This window comes from Labrus mixtus, chromosome 9, assembly GCF_963584025.1.
Source record: "Labrus mixtus chromosome 9, fLabMix1.1, whole genome shotgun sequence".
NCBI classification, from domain to species: Eukaryota; Metazoa; Chordata; class Actinopteri; order Labriformes; family Labridae; genus Labrus; species Labrus mixtus.
The window spans coordinates 25,943,140-25,954,312 of NC_083620.1; the positions used below are offsets into that span (position 1 = coordinate 25,943,140).

General features: G+C 40.7%; 1 protein-coding gene across 1 annotated transcript in view; it reads left to right on the plus strand.

The window, feature by feature from the left end:
• The first annotated feature begins 6,837 nt into the window (after window positions 1-6,837).
• The window catches only part of LOC132980807 (cytochrome P450 2G1-like), a 102,191-nt gene continuing 97,855 nt past the window's right edge, over window positions 6,838-11,173 (plus strand). The window contains 8 exon segments of the mRNA XM_061047148.1: window positions 6,838-7,030; window positions 7,173-7,335; window positions 7,486-7,635; window positions 7,946-8,106; window positions 8,288-8,464; window positions 8,629-8,770; window positions 8,979-9,386; window positions 9,542-9,763. Coding sequence (XP_060903131.1) covers window positions 6,860-7,030; window positions 7,173-7,335; window positions 7,486-7,635; window positions 7,946-8,106; window positions 8,288-8,464; window positions 8,629-8,770; window positions 8,979-9,386; window positions 9,542-9,723 — 1,554 coding nt within the window. The 5' untranslated portion in view covers window positions 6,838-6,859 and the 3' untranslated portion in view covers window positions 9,724-9,763.

Below are 11,173 nucleotides of genomic sequence, written 5' to 3' on the forward strand. Positions count from 1 at the left end.
GTGTGTCTATTAATGTTTTATATTTATATTTACTTTTTATTTTTATTCTCGTCTCTTCGTCTCAGCTCGTGTTGTAGGCAGTTTTTAAGGCAGCGCTTTTCTATACAAGTAATGGGGGGTTACAAGTAAAAACGGTTGGAAAACATGTTAGTGAGATGCCACATATGTTGACAAGCTGAATCTTGATTTGTGTATGTATTTAGTAAACAACACAGTAGTTCACATAACGTTTGAATGGAATGTGTTGACTATGAAATGATGTTATGTCACATGTTTGTGTTTAAGTTTGAACTAGAAGCCATCTGGATTAGATGTTGGAACAAGCTACTAGCTAGAAGCCTTTGCGTTTCATTGCTCTGATAAGATGCAGCATGTAGAGACTTTTTGGTCTGCTCCTGTTGATAGCAACCCTTTGAAATCACAAACGGTTTGAGAGGTTACGCTCTGCCAATGAAAGGCGTCTGATCCGACCTTCACAACAGGGTCCTAAGACGGTGACTAGACTCTTCTCCTCTGTCGCCCCCCGGTGGTGGAATGAGTCCCTCTGCACCTTTAAGAAAAAGCTAAAGACCCAGCTCTTTCATGAATACCTACTAACTTAATGATGATGGTCTCCATATTATTGATGATGATGATGGTAATGACGATGGTTTTTGTTTGATAAAGACGACTTATAAGATGGTTTCTATACTGATTAGAGCTCTCAAGAACTGCCCTCAATGTTGTGCTTTGCCTCTGGTCACTTCCTGTCAGCACCTGTGTGTCCAATCAGACTCAAAGCTGATCGTTTGCTCTTACTGACATTGTTCCCTTTTTTCTAGATCCTTGCTTGTGTTGTACTTACTCTCTGATGTACGTCGCTTTGGATAAAAGAGTCTGCTAAGTGAATTGTAGAATTGTAGGTTCAGGAAGTGTAATGAAAACAATCAACCAAATAACTTGTGATTTTATCGTCTTATTTTATTTTTTCTAATGACTTTACAGCTGGTGTAACACGGCGGTCTCTACGTGGTTCTGTGCCCCCACCTCATCGCGTGTCAGATTGTCTTCGCCATGGCAACAGCAGCGATGCCCGGGCGGTGAGGGCGGTGTGCCTGCTGATGGGAGGAGCAGCGGCCTCCTCGGCTATGGGCTACCTCAGCTCCTGCTCCCCCTCCTCCCCCGTAGCTACCAGAGCCCCCGAGATCACCAACGGCTCAGGGAGCTTCTCTGAGCTTTCCGCTGGAGGCTCCTACCACGCCTGCAGCCAGGACGTCGACTCTCCACACTTCAACAGCTTCAACTTTGAAGGAGACTCTGACTTTGATGCGTTTGATTGTGGAGGATTTGCTTTTTAGTTTAGTTTGGGTTAGACAAAGACATTTTATTCTCATATAAAAATCCCTGTGTTGGTCATCCTTTTAAAGGAGATTGTTGTAAATTAATCATTGGGTTATATACGTCTAATTTACAAATTAATGAATGTGTTCTTCCTGGCTTTATGCCCATGCTCCTCAGGTAAATCATTCATGATCCGGACTCCTCTGAACACTGTCTGTCTATGTTGAATCACTCTTTCCATGCCACAGGATGAAACAAACACAGAATAATGATTCAAGACAATAGCATGGATATTTACAAGGACATTTTAGAGTCAGAAGTTCAACAGTTGTGTTTCATTTTATACTTTTTTTTTAAATGTATAGCCTCTGTAAATATTTTTCTCCATTTCCATGTTTCATTAATTTCATTGTTTTCCTCTCCTTCTGAGTTTTAGAAATCATCCACTTTTCCCATCAGCGAAAGATGTACTCTAAATAAATCCTGCTGTCACAATGATTGTGCTTCTTTCTCGGCATCTGCTGTTTGTTGGCTATATTCATTGAGAGTCAATTTTGACAGCAGGCCAATGTTTTTGAGAGCAGATGACGAATGAGAGTTGCGGAAGAGGCAGGTTTTCAGAGCTGCGCGGCTGTGTGTGCTTATTGCAGATTTTTGTCGCACAGCAAAAATAATCTCCTGGGTTTACAGCTTATGTAGATGTGCAGGAGCTGCGTGTGCTCTCTGTTGTTTTTTCTCACCAGAGTGGGCTACGTGTGTTCGGATTCAACATCCAGCACCTGCTATAAATCACTGACACAAAGCAAACCCTGATGCAACAACTGCAGATGGACACAGGGGTCATGCTGTCCTGTTCTTATTAAAACAACAAAAATATTGAATTCTATGCAACACCTCAAAGCCTTTGTTGCTCAATATTGGCATAAGGTCAAAGGTGCATTTTGACCTCTTCTCAGTTTCAAATAGACACTAATGTCTTTGATTGTCTTGCTCTACTGAAGCACAACATTGACTCGAATAATGACGTTTTAACTCTATTTGGGGGTTTTAAGAGTTGTTGTTTTTTGTTAAAGATAATGTTGTGACTTTATATTTGCATTTATTTTATTAAATGCATTTTCAAAGACAATGCTGGGATTTGAATAAAGTTGTCTCCTCTCTTGCAAAATAGTAATGAGTATGAGTAAACAAGACTGAGAATATATGAAAAATTCATTTAAAGTCTTTGTGTTATTGCTAAGTACATTTGACTCTCTCTCTCTTCAGGCACACTCTTAATTCCGGACTTAGTACGTCCTAGACTACGTGCACAAGTACTATGAAGTACTTTTACTGTGTACTTTTTGAGAAATCCATTGACAAAGTCCTTTATAAATCACTATAATGAGTCTTTTTTATGACTTTGATGTCTTGTAAAAAATAATTCTCCCATGGAGTCCCACAAGGTTCAGTGCTTGGACCAATTCTTTTTACATTATATATGCTTCCTCTGGGAAATATTATGAGGAAACACTCCATACAGTTTCATTGTTATGCAGATGATACTCAGCTTTATGTATCAATGAAGCCCGATGGTACCAGTCAGTTATGTCAGCTAGAAACGTGCCTTAAGGACGTTAGGACCTGGATGAACAGAAATTTTTTGCTACTTAACTCAGACAAGACTGAAGTTATTGTGCTAGGCCCTAAGAACCTCAGAGAGACTTTTTCTAGTGATTTGACTGTCCTTAATGACATCAGCCTGGCATCTAACACCACTGTTAGGAATCTAGGAGTTCTTTTTGATCAAGATATGTCCTTTAGCTCTCACATCAGTCAAGTTTCAAGAACAGCCTACTTTCACCTTTGTAATATATCCAAGATCAGGAATATCCTGTCGGAAAGTGATGCAGAGAAACTAGTTCATGCATTTGTTACCTCCAGACTGGATTATTGTAACTCTCTTTTGTCAGGGTGCTCTGGCAAATCTCTAAAGACTCTTCAACTGGTCCAAAATGCTGCAGCTCGTGTACTGACCAGAACCAGGAAATGGGACCACATCACTCCTGTCCTGGCTTCTCTGCACTGGCTCCCTATACAGTCTAGAATAGAATTCAAGATCCTTCTTCTCACCTACAAAGCTCTAAATGGCCAGGCACCATCTTACCTGAAGGAGCTACTAGTGCCGTACTGTCCCTCGAGAGCGTTGCGGTCCCGGAGTGCAGGCCTGCTGGTGGTACCTACAGTCTCCAAGTGTACTATGGGGGGTAAAGCCTTCAGTTATCGGGCTCCTCTCCTCTGGAACCGCCTTCCAGCCGGGGTCCGGGAGGCAGATACAATCTGTATTTTTAAGAATAGACTTAAAACTTTCCTTTTTGATAAATCTTATAGCTAGGGCTGGTGCTGGCGTAGACCAGCTCTTAGTTATGCTGCTATAGGCTTAGACTACTGGGGGAACTGGCACCTTGAGCTCCTCTCTCTCTCTCTCTCTCTCTCTCTCTCTCTCTCTCTCTGTGCAGATACAGTACATCATATTACTGCATGTATCTATCTATAAATCTCAGTCACTAACCACCTACTTTCCTGGGAGCTCTTGAGCGCCAACCCCACCGGATTGCTGATGGACGGTCTACCACCCCCCACCCCCTTGCTCTCTATCCCTCTTCCTGCATCTTATCCCATCTCTCCCCCTATCCCTTTCCAAGCCCGGCGCAATCTAGGCCTGTGAAGACTGTTTCGTCACGAGCCGGGGATCTGGCCAAAGATTTCTGCCCAGATGGACACAGGGCTCATGCTGTCCTGTTCTTATTAAAACAACAAAAACATTGAATTCTATGCAACACCTCAAAGCCTTTGTTGCTCAATATTGGCATAAGGTCAAAGGTGCATTTTGACCTCTTCTCAGTTTCAAATAGACACTAATGTCTTTGATTGTCTTGCTCTACTGAAGCACAACATTGACTCGAATAATGAAGTTTTAACTCTATTTGGGGGTTTTAAGAGTTGTTGTTTTTTTTAAAGATAATGTTGTGACTTTATATTTGCATTTATTTTATTAAATGCATTTTCAAAGACAATGCTGGGATTTGAATAAAGTTGTCTCCTCTCTTGCAAAATAGTAATGAGTATGAGTAAACAAGACTGAGAATATATGAAAAATTCATTTAAAGTCTTTGTGTTATTGCTAAGTACATTTGACTCTCTCTCTCTTCAGGCACACTCTTAATTCCGGACTTAGTACGTCCTAGACTACGTGCACAAGTACTATGAAGTACTTTTACTGTGTACTTTTTGAGAAATCCATTGACAAAGTCCTTTATAAATCACTATAATGAGTCTTTTTTATGACTTTGATGTCTTGTAAAAAATAATTCTCCCATGGAGTCCCACAAGGTTCAGTGCTTGGACCAATTCTTTTTACATTATATATGCTTCCTCTGGGAAATATTATGAGGAAACACTCCATACAGTTTCATTGTTATGCAGATGATACTCAGCTTTATGTATCAATGAAGCCCGATGGTACCAGTCAGTTATGTCAGCTAGAAACGTGCCTTAAGGACGTTAGGACCTGGATGAACAGAAATTTTTTGCTACTTAACTCAGACAAGACTGAAGTTATTGTGCTAGGCCCTAAGAACCTCAGAGAGACTTTTTCTAGTGATTTGACTGTCCTTAATGACATCAGCCTGGCATCTAACACCACTGTTAGGAATCTAGGAGTTCTTTTTGATCAAGATATGTCCTTTAGCTCTCACATCAGTCAAGTTTCAAGAACAGCCTACTTTCACCTTTGTAATATATCCAAGATCAGGAATATCCTGTCGGAAAGTGATGCAGAGAAACTAGTTCATGCATTTGTTACCTCCAGACTGGATTATTGTAACTCTCTTTTGTCAGGGTGCTCTGGCAAATCTCTAAAGACTCTTCAACTGGTCCAAAATGCTGCAGCTCGTGTACTGACCAGAACCAGGAAATGGGACCACATCACTCCTGTCCTGGCTTCTCTGCACTGGCTCCCTATACAGTCTAGAATAGAATTCAAGATCCTTCTTCTCACCTACAAAGCTCTAAATGGCCAGGCACCATCTTACCTGAAGGAGCTACTAGTGCCGTACTGTCCCTCGAGAGCGTTGCGGTCCCGGAGTGCAGGCCTGCTGGTGGTACCTACAGTCTCCAAGTGTACTATGGGGGGTAAAGCCTTCAGTTATCGGGCTCCTCTCCTCTGGAACCGCCTTCCAGCCGGGGTCCGGGAGGCAGATACAATCTGTATTTTTAAGAATAGACTTAAAACTTTCCTTTTTGATAAATCTTATAGCTAGGGCTGGTGCTGGCGTAGACCAGCTCTTAGTTATGCTGCTATAGGCTTAGACTACTGGGGGAACTGGCACCTTGAGCTCCTCTCTCTCTCTCTCTCTCTCTCTCTCTCTCTCTCTCTCTGTGCAGATACAGTACATCATATTACTGCATGTATCTATCTATAAATCTCAGTCACTAACCACCTACTTTCCTGGGAGCTCTTGAGCGCCAACCCCACCGGATTGCTGATGGACGGTCTACCACCCCCCACCCCCTTGCTCTCTATCCCTCTTCCTGCATCTTATCCCATCTCTCCCCCTATCCCTTTCCAAGCCCGGCGCAATCTAGGCCTGTGAAGACTGTTTCGTCACGAGCCGGGGATCTGGCCAAAGATTTCTGCCCAGATGGACACAGGGCTCATGCTGTCCTGTTCTTATTAAAACAACAAAAACATTGAATTCTATGCAACACCTCAAAGCCTTTGTTGCTCAATATTGGCATAAGGTCAAAGGTGCATTTTGACCTCTTCTCAGTTTCAAATAGACACTAATGTCTTTGATTGTCTTGCTCTACTGAAGCACAACATTGACTCGAATAATGAAGTTTTAACTCTATTTGGGGGTTTTAAGAGTTGTTGTTTTTTTTAAAGATAATGTTGTGACTTTATATTTGCATTTATTTTATTAAATGCATTTTCAAAGACAATGCTGGGATTTGAATAAAGTTGTCTCCTCTCTTGCAAAATAGTAATGAGTATGAGTAAACAAGACTGAGAATATATGAAAAATTCATTTAAAGTCTTTGTGTTATTGCTAAGTACATTTGACTCTCTCTCTCTTCAGGCACACTCTTAATTCCTTGTCTATTCCTGACAGCACCAACTGTTAAACAGATATGTTACATAACTGTTTAACATGCTGACACTTGACTTACAAGACTAGATTTATTGAGTTGTTGTTCAAACAGATCACAGAGTGAAGTGAAATACAGGTTTATAACTCAGGCAAGATGTTATCATTTATTTTTCCCTGACTCGCTTCACACCGCCTGCAGTCAATGAAAAGCAAAAATCAGGTTAAGGTGCACTCAAGTGCACAGCAGGTGAGTCACATAGTTCACCTGTGGTCAAATGCAGCACTCGTGCCAACACCTGGTTAATTATAAACACAAATATTCTGATATAAGCTCCAATCAAAGGATGAAAGTGAGCACAGAAAAAGAGATCTGTTGAACTAGAAGAACAAGTTAGACGAGGAGCATTATGGACTTTTCTGCAACAGTGATCTTGGCGGGGCTAATCGTAGCTCTGCTGTGGCTGTTCAGGGTCAAAAACAAAAATAATTATAATTTGCCTCCTGGACCCATTGCTCTGCCTGTCATAGGAAATTTGCCACAGCTGCAAAAAGATGCACCTTTTAAAAGCTTTTTCAAGGTAAGTTTGGGAACACATTTATGTTGAATAATTCAAAGTGATACAAGTTTTTAAAATGAGTCTTGTATTCTTAGAAAAATAAGAAAGTGCAGCTTTTTCCATTTACATGTTGACTTTTGCACAACATATTATTTTTTTCTAGTTCAGTGAGACCTATGGACCTGTGATGACATTTTACCTGGGCTGGCAGCGGACGATTGTTCTGGTGGGATACGATGCAGTGAAAGAGGCTCTGGTGGACCAGGCGGATGACTTCACAGGCAGAGGGCCACTGCCATTTCTGATGAAAGGGTCCAAAGGCCACGGTACAATGTCCAATCGGTCACCTCTGTTATAGGGATAACAGAGGTGACCGATTGGACGTTTCAATGTTTTCATAGCATGTCTGAATCTTCACTGCTTCTCCTGCATGGCCCCCCTTTTGTTCTAAAAGCTCATGTTTGTCCTTTGCTCAGGTATGGCAATCAGTAATGGGGAGCGTTGGCGCCAGCTGCGACGCTTCACCCTGACAACCTTAAGAGACTTTGGGATGGGACGCAAGGGGATGGAAGAGTGGATCCAGGAGGAGAGCACCCACCAGAGAGCCCGGATAGATTCATTTAAAGGTGAGTTTTCACTTGCTGCTGTAAGAGCACTGATGTGAGAATCAAACAAAATCTAACAAATCAAGGTTACTTTGTGCAGCCCTTTATCAGATAAAAACTCGAAATGAGCAATTATGTTTTATAGATGCTTGTTTCTACAGTTCACTGTAAATTGCTTTACAACTGATAACAGGTTGTTTACATATTTGCATAGCAGATAAAATCATGTTCTCGGTGCAGCTTTCTTTTTTCTGAAATACTTCTTTTTTGGTCTAATTTGCATCTTTAACTGTGTTGTTTTTTTAATTATTTTTTTTTACTTCTATTTCAGCCAAACCATTTGACCCCACGTTGTTGCTGAGCTGCTCCGTATCCAATGTGATCTGTGCTCTGGTGTTCGGTGAACGCTTCGATTATGATGACAAGCAGTTCTTGAACCTGCTCAGCAACATAGCTGATGTTTTAAAGTTTAACAGCAGCCCTAAGGGTCAGGTAATGAATTCTAAAAGTCTGGGGTTTTGGCTCGCTGGCTCTCTCAATTAAACAAGAAATACAGATTCATGTTTCTTTTGGTCCGTTTTTTTTTTTTTTGTCATTCATCCTGAACAGATTTTCACATGGTAATTCTCTGAGAAACAAAGTTGCATTATGTCTGTGTGTTGCCCTCCCACAGATGTATAACGTCTTCCCCTGGCTCATGGATCATCTGCCCGGCCAGCAGCACAAGGTTTTTGCTCAGGTTGAGGAGTTGAGAGGGTTTGTCAAAATTAAGATCCAAGAGCACAAAGAGACACTGGATCCCAGCTCCCCAAAAGACTTCATCGACTGCTTTCTCATCCGAATGAATCAGGTGAGAGAAAATTCATGCAAACTTTTTTTTTTGTAGCCTGTTTAATTGCTCGAAGGATGTAATTTAAACAGCCTTAATTGACTTTGGTCACCTGAGGAATAAACTGTATTCAACAATTTAAATTATGGCTTCATCGTGAATCTATTACTGCTTTGTCTTCTCAGGAAAAGGACATACCTACAAGTGAGTTCCAGTTTGAAAACTTGGTCGCCACAGTGCTTAATCTATTCATGGCAGGGACAGAAACCACCAGCTCCACCATCAGATATGCCCTCAGCGTGCTGATCAAATACCCCAGCATGCAAGGTAAGCACGGACTGACCTTTTTCTTCCCAATGAGCTCTGGTTCTTGACCTGGTTTACTTCAAGATTCTTAAAACGTTGGTTCCTTTTAGCGAGCCGGTCCATATTTTCTGCAGCAGTGTATCTGAAGACACATAGTTTACGTTGGGAGAATAAACCTAAAAACCCTGTTTGTGCAGTATTCAATGTAGAGTGGAAATATAATTCACAGAGAAAATGCAGCAGGAGATCGACACTGTGATTGGACAAAATCGTGGTCCCAACATAGAGGACAGGAAGTCCCTCCCCTTCACAGATGCAGTCATTCATGAGGTGCAGCGTTTTCTGGACATTATCCCCTTAAGCCTCCCTCACTACACACTCCAGGACGTCTCTTTCAGGGGTTACACAATCCCCAAGGTATTCTCAGTTCAAATGTGTCATTTTAATTGGAGAAGCAAGTGCACAATTACACTAACATGTTTTAATGTCTCTTAGGAAACTGTTATTATTCCCTTGTTGCACTCTGTGCTAAAAGAAGAAAAGCAATGGGAAACTCCCTGGTCCTTCAACCCCAAGCACTTCTTGGACCAGAATGGCAACTTTAGCAAAAATCCTGCATTCCTGCCATTTTCTGCAGGTAAAGTGTTCTATTTGTTTGTGAGGTTTGTCCATGGCTTATCAGAGCCAGGCATTTTGTTGCACATGTACAGTACGACACATTTCCCCTTTTCCATCAAAAGTGATTGTTTTTTTTCACCTCAGAGGTTTGTGTGTGATTGTGTCTCTTCACAGGAAAGAGAGCCTGTGTTGGGGAGTCTCTTGCTCGTATGGAGCTTTTTATCATCATTGTGTCTCTGGTGCAGCGTTTCAAATTCTCCTGCACCGAAGGTCCTGACAGTATAAACCTTGTTCCAGAGTTCAGCGGCTTTGCCAATATCCCTCGCAGGGACCTGATCATAGCCACGGCGCGGTGAAAAGAGGAGCTTCACTCAGATATTCTCATCGATTGACGCACTCTCAGTCACTCATAAACACATCTATACAACATCATTTGCTTTACATTCATGGAGAAATGTTTGGTTGAGTGTACTTGCTATAAACCTGCCTGTTAAAGTAGACAGACCCATCAGGCTGAAAATGTAATGGAAAGCTTCGTTCCAGGCGTGAATTTGTTTTGCCTTTTCTCTTACAGTGTATTTATTTTAGTTTTTATATTAATCCTGTTTTGCTTTCTTGCACAACAAAAAATGAGAATGAACTCTATAATAAAATTGCAACATGGCTGCCATAAGTTGTACTGAGTCATTTTATCTAAATGGTAATGAATGACTTTATCCTGCAGGAGAAACCTATGTGTACCAATTAGGTATTTGCTTCTAATATATTTGTACTGCACAGAACATGCTGGAATTGTAAGGTCTCTGTACAAAGAGACTAGACAAGTCTTTAGATGAGTCCTGTTGTGATTTGAGGTTATGGTTGATAAAAACCGAAGGATTTAGTCCATAGAGATATCCTGAGTAGCTATAGGACATAAAAATTAGATAAAGACGATCATTTACCTGTGAGTGAGGGTGTAGAGGCTTGTTCTGCATCATCTGCTCAGCTATTAGACCTATAGGGAAATAAACCACAGGCTGGGGTCCTATAAGGAGATAAGACTCACAGATTCCCTCAATTCTTTTAAATCTCTTCTTAAAACGTACTTTTACAGACTTGCTTTTATGTGATGTCGTCTTCTTAAAGTCTTTTCTTACTGGTTTTACTATTTTTATCTTCTTTCACTTCTTTTATTTATGCTCTTATCTTAACTCCTCTTATGTTTTAACTTGGTCATTTCTTATCTTACTTACTTTGTCTATTTATGTTTTATATTATATTTACCTTTTATTTTTCTTAATATTATAGTTTTTTTTATCCTTTATTCACTTGTTTCTATTTCTTTTCCTGCTCTTACCTTCTTATTGCTGTTATCTTTTGATTTGCTTTTATCTCTTTTAGTTTCTTACATCTTTTTAAATCTTTGGTCCTCTTGGTCTCAGCTCGTGTTGTTGGGTTCTTGTGTTGCCTGGGTTCTTATGATGGTTCTTATGATGGTTCTTATGATGGTTCTTGTGTTGCCTGGGTTCTTATGATGGTTCTTGTGATGGTTCTTGTGATGGTTCTTATGATGGTTCTTATGATGGTTCTTATGATGGTTCTTGTGATGGTTCTTATGATGGTTCTTATGATGGTTCTTGTGATGGTTCTTGTGATGGTTCTTATGATGGTTCTTATGATGGTTCTTATGATGGTTCTTGTGATGGTTCTTATGATGGTTCTTATGATGGTTCTTATGATGGTTCTTATGATGGTTCTTGTGATGGTTCTTATGATGGTTCTTGTGATGGTTCTTATGACGGTTCTTATGATGGTTCTTGTGAT